The sequence below is a fragment of the Triturus cristatus genome, chromosome 2_1 (assembly GCF_964204655.1).
Source record: "Triturus cristatus chromosome 2_1, aTriCri1.1, whole genome shotgun sequence".
NCBI classification, from domain to species: Eukaryota; Metazoa; Chordata; class Amphibia; order Caudata; family Salamandridae; genus Triturus; species Triturus cristatus.
The window spans coordinates 3,655,476-3,672,285 of record NC_140581.1 but is presented as its reverse complement, the minus strand read 5'-3'; the positions used below and the strand labels follow the sequence as shown (position 1 = coordinate 3,672,285).

Here is a 16,810-nt window from a genome sequence, read left to right as displayed (position 1 = left end):
AATAAGACCCCGGGCCTGGACGGGCTTCCTGTAGAGTTCTATGCGGCTTATGCCGATCTCCTAGCCCCTAGGTTGTTGGTGGTATATAGAGAGGCGAGGAGGCTGGGGCGCCTTCCAGGCTCGATGTGTGAGGCATTGGTGGTCCCGCTCCTCAAGCCCGGCAGGGACTCATCCGATCCGGGCTCCTACCGTCCCTTATCGATGCTGACGGTGGATTATAAAATACTTAGCAGCATCTTGGCCACGAGGCTGCTTGGGCACATGAGTTCTTTAGTGCATGAGGACCAGGCTGGCTTTATCCCCAGGCGTAACACGACCATGAACATTCGCAGGTTGTGCCGCTTGCTTGGGGAACCGCTTGTGGACGCCCCATGCCCGGTTGTCCTATCAGTGGACTTAGAGAAGGCCTTTGATAGCCTGGAATGGGACTACCTCTGCACTGTGTTGCGGAGGTTCGGCCTCGGGGAGGGTTTCGTCAGCTGGACCAGGGTGCTGTACGCCTCGGCGTCAGCCAGGGTTCGGGCGGGACCGCTGATTTCCTCACGATACCCGGTGGAACGGGGCACGAGGCAGGGCTGCTCGCTCTCCCCACTGCTCTTTGCACTGGCGGTGGAGCCTCTTGCGTTGCATCTCCGGTCGGGAGCCCATTACGCGGGCCTGTGGACCCTGTCGGGCCCGCACTACGTCTCCCTATACGCAGACGACCTGTTGCTCTTCCTGGAAGACCCGCTTGCTGCCCTACGTGGAGCTGCGACGGCGCTCACGGAGTTTGGGGAGGTCTCGGGCCTTCGAGTGAATTGGACTAAGACATGTCTTTTCCCGATTCGCAGGGGCACCCCTACACCTGCCTTGAGTAGGGAGATTAGATGGGAACCCGACTGCTTCAAATATCTAGGGGTGTATGTCTACCACGAACCTTCTGGCCTCCTTGATGGGAACATTGCCCGGGGCATCCGGGCACTGCGAGGCAGTATGGGCTTTTGGGCCACGCTGCCGCTCTCGGTGGCAGGGCGGATCGCTCTGCTTAAAATGGTGGCGCTCCCCCGGCTGTTATATTATTTCCGGACACTACCGATCTGGATCCCACCGACCACGTTTCGACTATTACGGTCCATGATAGTCGGATTCCTTTGGGGCTCGGGCCGCCGGCGGGTGGCCCTCAAGACCCTGATGAGGCCGAAGGAGGAGGGTGGGCTTGCGGCGCCGGACTTCGAAAAATATTACTTAGCGGCGCAGCTCCAGACCTTCACCCAGGAGATCGCTCGGGAGTTCCGGGGCCCCGAGGACAGGAGGGGAACGGGTATGGCCAGGCATGTTCTCTCCTTCATAGTGATGAGGCAACGATTGGCCTTGCAGGACTTGTCCATGGAGGAGCGGACTGTTCGCCTGTGCTGGAACCGGGCTCACGCCCGGGGCCACCAGCGAACACCGTATGCACCCGAAATACCGCTGGGGATGCTAACGGCTTTGCCCCATGGGGGTGATTGGTCGCGGCTGGCGACCTGGGAGGACGCCGGCCTGCAGCTCATCGGTGATCTCTACGAGGACGGGACGCTCTTGCCATTCCAGGAGCTCATTGATCGCTTCGGGATTCCCCGCGGCGACTTTTTGTTGCACTCGGCCCTTGTTCGAGCGATCCAGGCGCACTGGAGGTCCGGGCAGGCAGAACCCCTTTTATCCCCAGTGTGCCAATACGTGATGATGTCCGCGGGCACGGTAAGGGCGGTCACATGCCTTTACGGTAGACTACTCAAAGAGGGGCTGGCTCCCCTCACCACCCTGAGAAACCGATGGGAGGAGGACATTGGCAAGGAGATCCCAGAGACGACCTGGGCTCAGCTGGTGCGGCGTGCCTGGAAGGGCACACGCCACGCCCGCTTTCAATTAGTCCACTATTATGTGCTCCATAGAGCATATTTGACCCCGGTGAAAATCAGGCGATATTTTGCGGCGGCCTCAGCGGAGTGCCCCAGGTGCCCGGCCCAGGAGGCGGACCTTCTCCACATGCTGTGGGCCTGCCCGGGATTGTCGGCCTATTGGGAGGAAGTGGGGAAGACCCTGGAGGAAACGACGGGGAGATCTCTTTCGTTGGATGCGGCGGTGGGTCTCCTGCATTGGTTCCCTCATACCCCCAAGAATAAAATATCTAGTAAATTCATCGATTTGGGGCTGCTCCTTGCTAAACGGGAGGTGACCAGGAATTGGAAGGCACGGACCGGCCCGACAGGGAGCCGGTGGCACAGCGAATTTTTGAAGTGGGCGGCGGGGGAGAGTATGCTTAGATACCAGCTAGCTTGGAGGCAGCGTAACGAGCAGGCCGAGGAGACAGCGCTGGAGTGGGAGATGCTCGTGCAGGCCCTTAGGGAGTACTGCGCCCCCGGCGATGCCGAACATGAGGTAGCGGCGCGCCCTGAGTCCCGGTAGACGGTTGCACTTCTCAGCTTTATTGCTTTCCCCATGGGTCCCCAAGAAGCTCCGGTTGCGGTTGATGCCGCGCGCTGATGGCGGTGGGGGGGAGGGTTTTTCTGGGATTGGGGGGTTTTAAGGGTGGGGGGGTGTTTTTGGAGTTATAGGGTTGTTTAGAAAAGCAGATGAAGGACAACGAATCCTCCGGGCCGACCTCGACAACCTCCTGAGCCCCCACGGACTTTCGCCGCCCGACCCCAGGGTTGTGGGCTGAACGGCTGTGTAAGCAACTTCCGGAGGGGATTGGAGGGTTGGGTTTCAACGCTCCGGCTTGAGATGTAATGCTGGCCGATTATGTAAAGATTTACTAATTCCTGCAATAAAAATAATTTAAAAAAAAAAAAAAAAAAAAAAAAAAAATGGTTGGTGGCTGCTGACTAGTAGGCCACGCGGCTGTGGGAGCTGGGCTCCTGGTCACTTTCTTAGGGCAAATGGGGAAGTAGATAGGTGTAGAGGTTAGACTGCCAGGGCCACTCGGGCGGCTGGGTACAGGGTGCTTTTGAACCTTCGGGCGCTCAATTGATTTCAATGGGAAAGCTCCAGTTTGGTAAAAGGCTGCAAGCTCGGGACGAAGATTCTTCAAGTGCCACCACCACTTTGAGAGGTAAGTTGGGTAGTTGGAGGATAGGTAGGTACCCAGGAGTTGGGCAGAGGGGGCCACAGGGCGCCTTTTGGTGTTGGGAAATCCTACCCTCTGCTGATCGCGGTTGGGAGGGTACCTGGTTCTGAGGCTGCAGGCGTCAGGAGCATCGAGGGAAGTCCTTGGGTGCCGGACTCTGGGTCACAGTCGCTGTGGTCTTTGTTCACTCCGGCACAGGCCAGGCTTGGCTGGTGCAGTGTGCGCAGGGTTCACGGTTCCGGGCTGATGTCAGGGATTAGAAGCTGATTTTGAGTAGAGCCTCTACTCATGGGAGTCCCAGGTGCTTAGAGCCAAAAGGTAGCCAGGGCCTCCGGGGTTTGTGAGGTTGCTGGCCACAAGAGATGCTGGGTTGTAGCAGGAGCGAGGGTCGACAGGCCGGTAGGGCTGGGGCCAAAGCAGTTGGTGTCTTCCTCTTCTTAACAGCTGCAGGGAAGGTCTTCTTTCTTCTTGCTCTTCTTTGTATTTCGGAATCTGGGGAAGGAAGGTTCAGGGTGCCCCTAAATACTAGATTTAGGGGTGTTACAGGTAGGTGAAGGGCAGGGACCAATGGGTCCCTGTCCTGGGGTGGGTACACCCCCTATCCTGCCTCTCTCCTGTGGGAGGGGGGCAGTAGCCTAGTCCTGATTGGGTAGTGTGAGAAAGTGCCATCTTTCTTGCATGGTATGCCCCCACTTTTTGCTAAATTGCTGAATGTACTTCGATTGAGTGTACCCTGGGTTCCTGCCAATCAGGTGCCCAGGGCCTATGTTCCTTCCTTAAACCACACAAACTCCAAATTGGCAAACCCTAGCCACATGTCAGCCCCTAGTAAATGGTACCCTAGGTACCCAGGGCCTTGTGACCAGGGAAGGCCTCTAAGGGCTGCAGCACTCATTGTGCCACCCTCAGAGGCCCTGTACCCTTACACACACACACTGCCCTTGCAGGCTGAGTGTCTGGGTGCAGGACAAAACAAAGAGTCGACATGGCACACATCACTGTGTACCATGCCCATCACCTACACTGCCAAGGCATATGTCAGCCACCCCTCTAGCTGGGTGCATTACGCCTATGGTGTGGGCACAGGAGCAGGAGCCCTGTGCCCCTACAGTACCCGGGTCCATTCCTGGGCACTGTAAGTGCAGTGCTGTCATTTAAGAATACATGGTGCTGAGAGCTTGTCAAACACGAGCTCCACAGCACCATATTGGCAACACTGAAGCCTGGGAAGTTTGGTATCAAACTTCTCAGCACATTGAACCCACACTGATGCCAGTGTAGGATTTAATGTACTAAGCACCCCAGAGGGCATCTTAGAAGATGCCCCCTTACAGCTAACTTGCAATCCACGTCTGCTCTGAGGCTGCCCAGGCTGCCACACAGCAGACACGTTGCTGGACCCCTGGGTGGGAGAGCCCCTGCTCTCCCGGGCCTGCAACAATGCACATCCTGGGTGAGGTGAGAAATCTCCTCCCCCAGGATGAGCAAAGGGAAGCTTCAAAGGCCTGCCGCCAGTTGGAGTTTCCCCAGGCCACTGCAACCCCCCACTCTGGCGGGAAGCTTGGCCGGAAACCCCATACAAGGACAGGGGATGTGCCAGCCTGCCCACCCCACCCCTCAGGTGGGGGAGGCGAGGTGAAGCACATCTCCGGGCTCTCGCCATCTTGAAGATGGGAGGCCCTACCCTATCAGGATTAGGCTACTGCCCCCCTCCCACAGGAGAGAGGCAGGATAGGGGGTGTACCCACCCCAGGACAAGGACCCATTGGTCCCTGGCCTTCACCTACCTGTAACGCCCCTAAATCTAGTTTTTAGGGGCCCCCTGAACCTTCCTTCCGGAGATTCCAGATAGAAAAACGACAAGAAGAGCAAGAAGAACAAAGACCTGCCCTGCAGCTGCTAAAAAGAGAAAAAGACACCAACTGCTTTGGCCCCAGCCCTACCGGCCTGTCGACTCTCGAACCTGCACCAGCGCGGCATCCCACGTGGCCAGCAACCTCACCAACCCCGGAGGACCTGGCTACCTTTTAGCTCTAAGCCCCTGGGACTCCCACGAGTAGAGGCTCTACTCAAGAAACCTACTTGCTATCCCTGGCACCAGCCCGGGACCGCGGACCCAACACACTCTGCACCAGCCAAGCCTGGCCAGTGCCGGAGTGGACAAAGACCCAGAGGACGACCCCACGGCGACTGTGACCCAGAGTCCGGCACCCAAGGACCCCCCTCGACATCCCGGAAGAAGCCTGCAGCCTCAGAACCAAGTGCCACCCCAGCCGCGATCAACCAGAGGGTAAGATTCCCAACGTCAAAAGGCACCCCTGCACCCGGCGCCCTGCGACCCCCTGTGCCCAATCCCGGGGTACCCACCTAACCTACAACTACCCAACTTACCTCTCGAAGTGGTGGTGGCACCTGAAACATCCTCGTGCCCGAGCCTGCAGCCTCTTTCCAAACCGGAACATTCCCATTGATTTCCATTGAGCGCCCTAAGGCTCAAAAGCACCCTGCACCCAGCCGCCCGAGTGGCCCTGGCAGTGCCCTCTCTACACTAACCTACTTCCCCACTTGCCCTGAGTAAGTGACCAGGAGCCCAGCTCCCACAGCCGCGTGGCTTGCCAGACAGCAGCCACCAACCAAGGCCCCCCTATCCCTCATAGGATAACATTGGGCCCAACTCTCTCTGCACCCGGCCGTCCTGAAACCGCTGAGGGTGAACCAACTGTACCTACCTGACACTGGGGGACCCCTGAGTCCATACCCGGAATTTCAACACTACCAGTCGAGTACTGACCCTTAAACCGCTAACTTCATTTTCCTCATAGGGTAACATTGACTGGCTTTTTCTTCAAAAATCTTCTAAGTGTGAACTTTTCAAAACTGCAAAAATTCACCAAAAATCAGCCAAGTGACAAAAACGAATTTACTCACCTGCTCCTAGGTGAGCTCCCAGTGCTGGATCTTGGTGCCCAGCCCTGACTCTGAAAAGTGTTCACAACTATACTTACTTCTAACTCATTTTTCTCCCATAGGAAACCATTGTCTGCTTTTCTGTGAAATTTCTTCTAAGTGTCTACTTTTGCAAATTTGAAATATTCTTTTAAAATCGTACCATTTCTGCAAACGAAATTACTTACCTGCTTTTGATAAGGACCCCATTCCTGGGTCTAGGCACCCAGTCCTGGATTACTAAAGTAACGATAAAGTACTCTACCTGCAATTTGAATTTCTTGCCATAGAGATCCATTGAATGTTTTCTGTGAAATATTTTCTAAGTGCTAACTTTTGAAATAGCTAAATATTATTTAAAAATCATTACAGTTATTAAGTCGACTTTCATCACTTGATTCTGAATACTGACCCCAGGCTGGTTCTAGGATCCAGACCTGGAATTCCAAAAGTAATCTGAAAAGTAATTTATTACAAATAACCTGAATTTACCATTGAGCTCAATGCATTGTTATGTTTAGGAAACAGGATTGTTTATTGCAACCAACTGTGACTGTTTACACAAATTTATTGCTTGAAACAAAAGTATTTATATTCAACCTCTCATTCTGAGAAAGTATATTTTTACCCCCTTTATGGTTCTAAAAATAAAACAAACATATATTTTATATATACAAATCATTGGCCTAGAGTTCAGTTATTGAGTGTGTGAAACCATTTGCTGGCTGAGTGTGTACAATAAATGCTTTACACTGTCCTCTGGTACTGCCTTACTGCTCGACCAAGCTACCACTTTTGAGAGTAAGGTCATACCTAACTTTGACCTCTATCAGCCTCTGGGGGACTGTGGACTCTGTACACCCTGTACCTATTAGGGAACAGTATATACAGAGCCACTTTCTCACAGGTAGGGCTCCCCATCTTCAAGATGGCGAGAGCCCGGAGATGTGCTTCACCTCGCCTCCCCCACCTGAGGGGTGGGGTTGGCAGGCTGGCACATCCCCTGTCCTTATTTGGGGTTTCCGGCCAAGCTTCCCGCCAGAGTGGGGGTTGCAAGTGGCCTGGGGTAGCTCACAGAGGCGGCATGCCTTTGAAGCTTTGCCCTACCCATCCTGGGGGAGGAGGTCTAGCACCTCGCCTAGGATGTGCATTGTTGCAGGCCCAGGAGAGCTGGGGCTCTCCTACCCATGGGTCCAGCAACATGTCTGCTGTGTGGCAGCCTAGGCAGCCTCCCAGACCAGACGTGGATTGTAGGTTAGGTTTGGGGCATCTCTAAGATGCCCTCTGTGGTGCTTGGTACATTAAATCCCACACTGGCATCAGTGCGGGTTTAATGAGTTGAGAAGTTTGATACCAAACTTCTCAGTCTTCAATGTTGCCGTTATGGTGCTGTGGAGTTCGTGTTTGACGAGCTCTCAGCACCATGTACTCTTAAATGGCAGCACTGCACTTACAGGGCCCAGAAATGGACCTGGGTACTGTAGGGGCACAGGGCTCATGCTCCTGTGCCTACACCACTGACACAGGGCACCCAGCTAGAGGGGTGGCTGATGTATGCCAGGGCAGTGTAGGTGGTGGGCATGGCACACAGGGATGTGTGCCATGTCGAGACTGTTTTGTCTTGTACCCAGACACTCAGCCTGCAAGGGCAGTGTGTGTGTGTTAGGGTACAGGGCCTCTAAGGGTGGCACAATGAGTGCTGCAGCCCTTAGAGGCCTTCCCCGGTCACAAGGCCCTGGGTACCATTTACCAGGGGCTGACATGTGGCCAGGGTTTGCCAATTTGGGTTGGAGCTTTTTGTTTAGGGAAGGAACATAGGCCCTGGGCACCTGATTGGCAGGAGTCCAGGGCACACTCAGTCAAAGTACATTCAGCAATTCAGCAAAAAGTGGGGGCATACCATGCAAGAAAGATGGCACTTTCTCACAAATGGTACCCCTACAAGCAGGTTCTTCTGGAAAGGATTGACATGCAACTTGCAACAGGGTAAGCTTGTATTTCCGCGGGGTTCGAAGGATTATGTTACTTACCCAGTAAGCATCTGTTCCTGGCATGTAGAGCTGTAGATTCACATGCTTTGCATACTCCTTTCGTCTAGTGTTGGGTCCGGATGTTTGTAAGTTGTTTTTCTTTGAAGAAGTCTTTGAAGTCACGAGGTAAGGTGACTCCTCCTTTCAGTGATAGTGCGCATGGGCATCGACTCCATTGTTAGATTATTCTCCCACAAGAGGGTGAGAATGGAGTGAGTGTAGTAAAGAGATGTCCATGTGTATGTAATGTAAATAAAGAGAATTGCAACAACTACAACTGTGGGGGGAGGTGGGACGGCGCATGTGAATCTACAGCTCTACATTCCAAGAACAGATGCTTACTGGGTAAGTAACAATCCGTTCGAGGCATGTGTGCTGTAGATACATGATAGCGCTGCGTCTGCTGTTAGCACAATCTGTGGAACAGGGTCGATGAAGGCCCGCCCTTTTTTGTGTGTTCCACCACTGCAGAGAGCGATGGGTTCGGCAGTCTACCAACACTAGATGTTTCAATTGACTCCACTGGCGTGCTAAGCACTCTTGTAGGGGACGCATGTGTAGTCTTACACGAGGCACTATTGCTATGCAGGACGCCATCATCCCTAGGAATTGCATGAAGATTCTGGCTAGCAATTTTTGGTTGGTCTGAAACTGAAGGAACAGAGTTTGAATATTGCGAATTGTGGCTGCATTGGGAGAGGCTAGAGCTTTTTGAGTGTTGAGAGTGGCGCCCAGATAGGACTGTGTCTGTGAAGGCTGCAGGTGAGACTTTGATGAGTTTACCGGGAAGCCCAATCGGTGGAGTTAGTCTAGCGTGACCCGAGTGTGTTGTAGACACTTTTGGTGTGTGCTGGCTTTGATGAGTCAGTCCTCTAGGTATGGGAAGACGTGGACCTGTTGTCTTCTGAGATGAGTTGCCACTACTGCTAGACATTTGGTGCAGTAGTTACTCCGAATGGAAAAACTTTGAACTGATAGTGTTTGCCTGCTATCACAAATCAGAGGAATGTGCAATGAGCTGGATGTATGGGAATGTGAAAGTATGCGTCTTTTAAGTCCAGTATGGGCATAAAATCGCCTTGCTGTAGAAGCAGAAGCACCTGTTGAAGTGTTACCACCAATGTTCTGACAGTATGTACTGGTTTAACACTCAGAGATCCAGAATAGGTCTTAATGAGCCGTCCTTTTTGGGAATTAGCAAATCTAGAGAATAAATCCCTAAACCTTGGTAGTGTAACAGAACTGGTTCTATGGCTCCATTCTGAAAGAGGGATTGCACCTCTTGAGTGAGTAACTGTAAGTGGTCTGACGACAGTTTGTAAGCATGAGGTGGAATGTTTGGAGGATTGGTGGTAAGCTCCAGGCAATAACTATGACGGATAACGTTGATCACCCATTTGTCGGTTGCTATGTATTGCCAAATTGGGAGAAACTGTTGGCAGTCTCCCCCCGACCGGTGTTAAGTGATCGGGGGAAAGTGTGGGCAAGTCACTGTGTGTTGCGTGTTGAGGCGCCTCTACCCCTACCTATGGAATGGTTTCCTCTATACCCTCCTCTATAGAAACCTCTAGAGGGAGAGGATTGGGCGGTGCCGGTGTAAGAGGAAGCATTGGGGTCAGAGGTTGTGGTTTTGGACCCTCCTCTATAGAAACCTCTAGAGGGCTACAGGCAATTTAATATCTTCCTCATCAATATCTCCCTCTTCAGGCTGTGATGTGTGGATATTTCCTGTATCAGGATGGATATAAATCTTCTTTTGTTTGGGATCGAGTTTGGGATGAACAATGTCGTATTGACAAACTCCCAGCACCATATACTCTTAATGGCAGCACAGCACTTGCAATGTCTAAGAAACGGGCTTAGACACTGTATGGGTACAGGGCTCATGCACCTGTACCCTTACCACTAGTATAGTGCACCCAGCTAGAGGGGTGACTGATCTATGCCAGGGCAGTGGGTTGTAGGCATGGCACACAGAGGTGTGTGCCATGTCGACACTTCAATTTGTTTTATACCAAAACACGCAGCCTGCAAAAGCTGTGTGTGTGTGTGTGTATAAAGGTACAGGGGTACTAAAGGTGGCACAGTAAGTGCTGCAGCCCTTAGAGGTCTTCCCTGGTCATAGTGCCATGGGTACCTGTGGCACCATTTACCAGGGGCTGACCTGTGGCCAGGGATGTCAATTGGGTTAGTTTTGGGGATAGAACACAGGTCCTGGGAACCTGATTGGCAGGGACCCAGGGCACATCAAGTGAAAGTGCATCAGTAGTCTGGCAAAAAGTGTGGGGGGGGGGGGGGGGGGGGCATGACTGCAACAGAAACCCAATTTCCTACATCCAGCACTGGGCTTCCGAGACCTCTTGAGCACCCTGCACCCGGCCGCCCCTGCACCGCTGGTGGTTTGGACTTGGTGCCACACTAGGACCCGCTTTGCCCTGATCTGAACCCTAGGAACTTGGCTCCTGAGACCGAGTAGCCTGCCCACGAGCAGCCCCTAACCGGGGTGCCCCTTAGCCCTATTGCCAAACTAGAGATTATCGGTTTACTAATGTCCTGTGTAGATTGACCCGTGTTAGGAGGGTGAGTCATGCTAAACTAGGAAAGTAATCTACAAGTAGCCTCAAGTGCTTTTGAACAGTTTTCTTAACAATCTGAATGTTCCTACAAATTTAGTGTTCACTGCATTTTGAAAAGTAACATTGTATGAAGAATTTTTTTAGTTACCTGCTACTAAGTATAATTTGGTTCTAGAAATAAAACAACGAAATAACTTTGTATACAAACAATTGGTCTGGATTCAATCTTTGAGTGTGTGACATAATTTCTTGCCTGAGTGTGTACAACAAATGCGTAACACTGGCCTCCTGATAAGTCTGACTGGTCAGCCACACCACTACAAATGAAAGTAAGTTACTATCTACTTTATCCTCTGTAAGCCTCTGGGGTTCCACTGGACTCTGTGCACACTATACCTTACATTGGTATAGAATATACAGAGCCAGCTTCCAACATTGATGGGTTAGCCATGGGATCTACGACTTTGCCAATTGTTGGACCACTTGGTCAACACCTGATCACACAACTACATTCCAAATACTGGCTTTAGCTCAAATTCATTTTTCAAATTGAGAATTTTCCCACATTCCTAAAAGTCTTGTTAGGGCCTTGGTTAAGTTCTTTTAGTATTTTTAAAAGTCTTAAACTCACTGTAGTTAGGGGTAAAAAGTATTCTAGAAATGTTTTGACCTCAGGTAATAAAATCCCCACTATTAGTAAAATGACTAATGCACCGAATGGGGTTGAGAAGCTCGACCTCACCCCCTACCTCCATCTAGATATGAGAGAGTTAAGGTCTTTGTGCAAACTTTAAAAGATTTATGTGGGGCCCCATCCTTCCAAGTCCAAGCTCACAGAGCTCTTGGCAGAGTATGGTAAGGACCTTCCCTCTGAGAGGGAAGATCCCACCTCAGAAGTAGATGAAACCAGTGATCAGGAGGACATCACCCAACCTCGCCCACTAAATAGGGAGAACAGGGCCCCGGACAAAGGGTTAGACTCACAGCACCTAGAACTCACACAGGTGAGTCAGGACTGGGTGAGATCACTGAGGACAGCCTCAGTAAATAGGACAGCCTTCTAGCAAGGTTGACCAAAAAGTTGGACCTAGAGTCCAGACTCCTGCCTCTAGAAAAAAAACGTTTGGAGATGGGCTTACCCTCCCTCCATCAATTGTGGCAGCAATATCAAACCTAGGGATAAAGAAAACATTAAGAACCCTAAAATCCCCAAACGGAGTGTCCCAAATATGAGGAAGGTGATGACCTCACCAAATGGTTCACAACCTTTGAGAGGGTTTGTGAAATGAGGCAAGTGAAGAAGTCCCTCTGGGGGGCTTTACTTTGGGAACTGTTCTCTGGTAACTGCAGATACAAACTGCTGACCCTTACTCGGCCAGATGCTGAGTCCTATGACCTCATGAAGGGCACCTGATTGAGGGCTTTGGACTCACAACTGAGGAATATAGAATTAGATTCAGGGGGGCTCACAAAACCCCAAGCCAATCCGGAGTTGACTTCATGGACTACTCAGTAAAAACACTAGATGGTTGGTTGACTGGACGTGACGCACATGACTTGGGATTTACAAACTCCTGATGAAAGAACACGTTATGTAATTGCACTAATGAAAAGCTGCTTCAGTATTTGGTGGACCTAGATATAATTTGCCCCCAAGAACTGGGAAAAAAGGTAGACCATTGGGTCAAGACAAGTGTGACAAAAACAACCACTGGGGTTGACCAAAAGAAAAGGGTTACAAAACCTTCCCTGGGGAAAGGGGGTGATCCCACCTAAACATAAAAACCAAGAGTCTTCTAAAGGTCCCCAAAAACCTGTTCAAGAGGCTGCACCGCAGAGGTCTTCCGAGTCCACTGGGGGATATAAGGGTAAGACTTTTGATCACCTAAAGGCCCGGTGTCATAGCTGTAAGAATATTGGACACGCTACTGGAGATGCTGCCTGTCCCAACAAGAATGCCCCTAGTCCCCCCTCCAGCACTGGTGAGGACAATCTCGAGATGGGATCAACAGTGTGCCCAGAGCAAATAAGGGTTCAAACTGAGGTTGTTCTAGTCTCTGAAGGAGAGGGAGGGTTAGCCCCTCTGGCTGTCTGCCCCCGTAATTTGAAAAAGTACTTACAATAACCCTTAGTGAATGGAAACATGATAGAAGCCCTGAGGGATACAAGTGCAGTGTCACTATGGTGAAAGCTTCACTGGTTTCCCTAGAGCAACACAGACTGAACAAACCTATTAAGTCACCAACACTGACAGTGTCACCACTAACCATGCCACGGCTATGGTGATATTAGACTGGAGGGTTGCTGGCCTGAAAACAGGTAGTGGTCTACCCACAACTCTCAGCTGCATGTCTGCTTGGAAATGAGCTTGAGACCTCAGCATGGGTGAGGTAGAAAGGAAGACACAAGCAGCCATGCTGCAAATCCCTGAGGCAGTGTGTGTGTGTGTGTGAAGACGAGCACAAACTCAAGAACAGGGTGAAAATGGAGAGTTGGAGCCTGAAAGTATGGCACAACCTCCCAAGAGGAAGGGTAAGAAGACTGGGAGACCATCTTCTACACAGCAACAAACTCAGGACCACTTTCCTCGGGGAGGGGACTTGTCAGCTCAAGAGGGATCGAGCTCCTGGTCCCAGGGGGCCCTCTAGGGACCTCCTGAGCCACGGACAGCAAGTTTGTCCCAGTCGTGAGAGCCTGCAACAGCAAGCTGCTGGAAAGGAAAGAGGTCACTGGCTCCCACAGGGTCTATTGGGAGGAGGGACCTGTGTACACTGAGGCCAGAGACCCCAAAGCTTGTGCCAGTAGGAGAGGAATAGAACTTCAACTGTATAGAGTTCTTACTCACTTTGGCCCATGACATTCCCCTAGCTGGGCACCTGGGCCAGACTAAAACTTGGGAAAGGCTTGGCAGCCATTTCTACTAGCCCTAGATGTCTCAGAAAGTGAAGGAGTTTGTCATCTCCTGTGAGGCAATACAGCTGGACACCCAAAGGCCTCCGTAATTCCACTACCAGTGGTTGGGGTTCCTTTTGAAAGGATTGGTGTGGACATAGTGGGTCCACTGAAACCACCCACAGCCTAAGGAAACACATTTATACTGGAAGTAATGGATCATGCTACCAGGTATCCTGAAGCAATTCCCCTTAGGACCACTACAGCTCCTGCAGTCGCCAAGACCTTCATTGGTTTGTTCACCAGGGTAGGGTTTCCTAAGGAGGTGGTGTCAGACAGAGGTAACAACTTTATGTCTGCATAACTGAAGCACATGTGGGATTCGTGTGGAGTGAACTACAAATGCACTACCCCATACCACCCACAAACCAATGGACTTGTTGAAAGGTTCAACTAGACATTGAAGGGCATGATTATGAGGCTCCCTGAAATAACTCAAAAGGAGATGGGATGTTCTCTTGCTGTGCCTGCTCTTCGCTTATAGGCAAGGGCCTCAGAAGGGAGTAGGGTTTACCCCCTCTGAATTTCTGTTTAGCTAGCCTGTGAGGGGACCACTTACACTTGTAGAAGCGTTGGAAGATTATCAACTGTAAATGTCATTGTCTTTCTAAAATTAAGAACTTTCTAAACGTTCAAATCATTACTGTTTTATTTAATGTATGGTTTCTGAGTGTCTACCTTCGCACCACCTCCTAGATTAAGCAATGAATGTTTGTCCCCGCTACCCTGAGACCTTAAAGGGCTGAAAGGGTGTTCTTGGTCACGCAGTTGGAGTTCAGTAGTATTATGACCCCAGGACACCGGTACTAACTGACATCGGTCAGAATATTCTCAAACTCCAAATTGTATCTTGAGATTTTATTTTAAGTTGTGCCGCTGCCTGTCTGTAGGTGTTGCTGTATGGCTTGGTAGTGTTTTCCTACCGTCCCACAAGGAAGGAAGTGGAGCAGGATATAAGCGCCTCCCCATCATTGCTCCCAACTGAGCCAGTTTTCTGACAACTCTAAATGTATTCTAGACAGCATGCCAAGGACGACGTATTACCTGAAAACGTCAGGATTCAAGCCATGCTGCGACTGCAGAAAGCAGATGTTGATCACAGACCCAAACAACATCTACCTATGAGGTCAGGGCTTTGATCAGGACTCAAAGTCGCATGATAAGTGCACCTGAAGGTGATCTGGGAGTAGGAGGTGAAGCTCTATTTCACTGAGCATAAGAAGAAGCTGTTTCAAAACAGAGGCCCACTCCAAATCGAAAGGCTGTTCTCAGTTGCAGTCATTAGGCTGGTCGCGCACAAAGGCCCATTCCTGATGGATGTCTTTTAGTAAGTCCAAGTTAAAAAGTAGTCATAAGTGTAAGAACACTGAACATGACTCAACCCCATCGCACCACTTGAAGTTTGGCGAGAAGTCGTAAGGGTGTCACTGAAAGGGTTCAGTCTTCTGGCTCTGAGCTATGGCACAATTGGCCTTGGTGTGCAAAGAAGGGACTGGGTCTCAATGAAGACTGGTGCTAAAGGCCTAATCTAGCTGACAATAAGGCAGTCATTTTGTTGGCAGTTATAGTATAAATTCACAGGAAACTGTGCACAAAGACGTTCACTCACCAAGTCGCACCAGTCGAACAGTCCAGGAGCCCTCCTCGGATGGAACAGACTCGTCAGCCAGGTTTCTTCTCTGCGTTGGCCTCACATATTCTTTGGCAGCTGCGAAATGTAGAAGACAAAAAGTCTTAATTGGGCTTCATACACCAATAGACATCAGGAGTGAGTAGGCAATGAGAGCAAAGCGGAGTCTGCTGATCCGGACACAGATGTTTGTGTTCAGCTTTGGAGTAAGCAGGCAATGAGAGGGAAGCTGTTATGCCTTATGATGAGATTAGCACAACAGAGTAAACTGGGGCTTTCTGAGTTTCACCTAGGCAAGTGAAACCTTACCAGAACTCTGTACAGAGTCACAGGGCAAACAGGAGCAACTAGGCCCCTCGTGTAGGAGGCCTGTTACTGCTCATGTCCAAGGTTCCGACATACTATGTATCCTAAACAACTGTGCCAAGTACCCCTTCGGCACTTGACTCTCAATGATAGCGTGGGTCAGGCAGTCAACGACTTTCCTCCTCACAGAGGCTATGGCCCCATCGGCACGGCAATACACTTCACGACGGCCCACCTGACATAAGGGGTCGCCAACTTTTCTCCGCACATGGGCTACAGCCAGATTGTTACGACAGTTTACTTCACAGCAGCCCCACCTGGCATACTGAATTGCTGACTTTCCTCCGCACACGGGCTACAGCCCAATCAGCATTGCAGTATATTTCACGTCAGCCCATCTTGCAAACTGGGTCGCTGACTCTCCTCTGTACACAGGCAAAGACCCGATCGCTGCACCAGCCGTCTACTCATACCTCGTTGTGGAGATCCACTCACCAGGATCCTCCACTGGACCTCGCTGCTTCCAGCGCTCTCCGCTTCCTCCAAGGACACACTGGTCTTGGGAAGCAGTCACGCACTGGTGCTCCAAGCTCCAGGAGCAGGTGGCCTTAAGTTTCTTCTGATAGGTACTTTTACCTGCAGATTCCTCACCTATTGAATATATTCCAAATCAGTAGGCTGCCTACTCATCAGAGGGTCTGAAGGAGTAGGCTGATGAGGACAATCCTGTAGAATGGAGTTTGTGAAATGGCCATCCTTTCTTACTTCTGAATCGAAACAGTAGTGTGCGGCGAAGGTGTGAATGGAAGTATATGACCCCACACTGCAAATCTCAACCACAGTCAGTCCCGTGGGCAAGCCCGAGGCAGAAGCTTTTGCCCTGGTGGAGTGGGCCTGGATTCTCTCGTGAGGCTCCTTCTTTGCATATACAAGAATATCTTGCGGCACAATGTCCTCTTCAGGACCGCCTAGTCCTTTCTGCTGCCCATGTACCCTATGAAGAGCTGGGCTTTATATCTGATCTCTTTGGTGCACCTGGGGTCCAGTCTGTGTCGCTAACCCTCCTCTTTGGTTGGATTGACTGACAACGGTTGAGGGGCTGAAAAGGCGCACCCATCAAAAAAGCCAAAAACAAGTTCAAAACCTACGTGGGCATGATCATAGGTGCTGGAGGAAAAGTGTGCCAGCCATTCAGGATTTCATCCCTACACGCGACAAAGACAGGATGCTGATCAAGAAGACTGAAAAGTTGCCAAGGCTCCAATATACCCTTTGACGGTGCCCA

General features: G+C 51.0%; 1 protein-coding gene across 10 annotated transcripts in view; it reads right to left on the bottom strand.

The window, feature by feature from the left end:
• Positions 1-16,810, bottom strand: part of LOC146863585 (uncharacterized) — a 218,748-nt gene that overhangs the window by 28,854 nt on the left and 173,084 nt on the right. For 5 of the 10 annotated variants that reach the window (XM_085627473.1, XM_085627510.1, XM_085627482.1 and 2 more), the window contains one exon: positions 15,199-15,297. The exons of the other annotated variants lie outside the window; for them this stretch is intronic. In XM_085627473.1, coding sequence (XP_085483599.1) covers positions 15,199-15,297 — 99 coding nt within the window. The remainder of the gene's footprint in view (positions 1-15,198; positions 15,298-16,810) is intronic. 10 annotated transcript variants of the gene reach the window in all.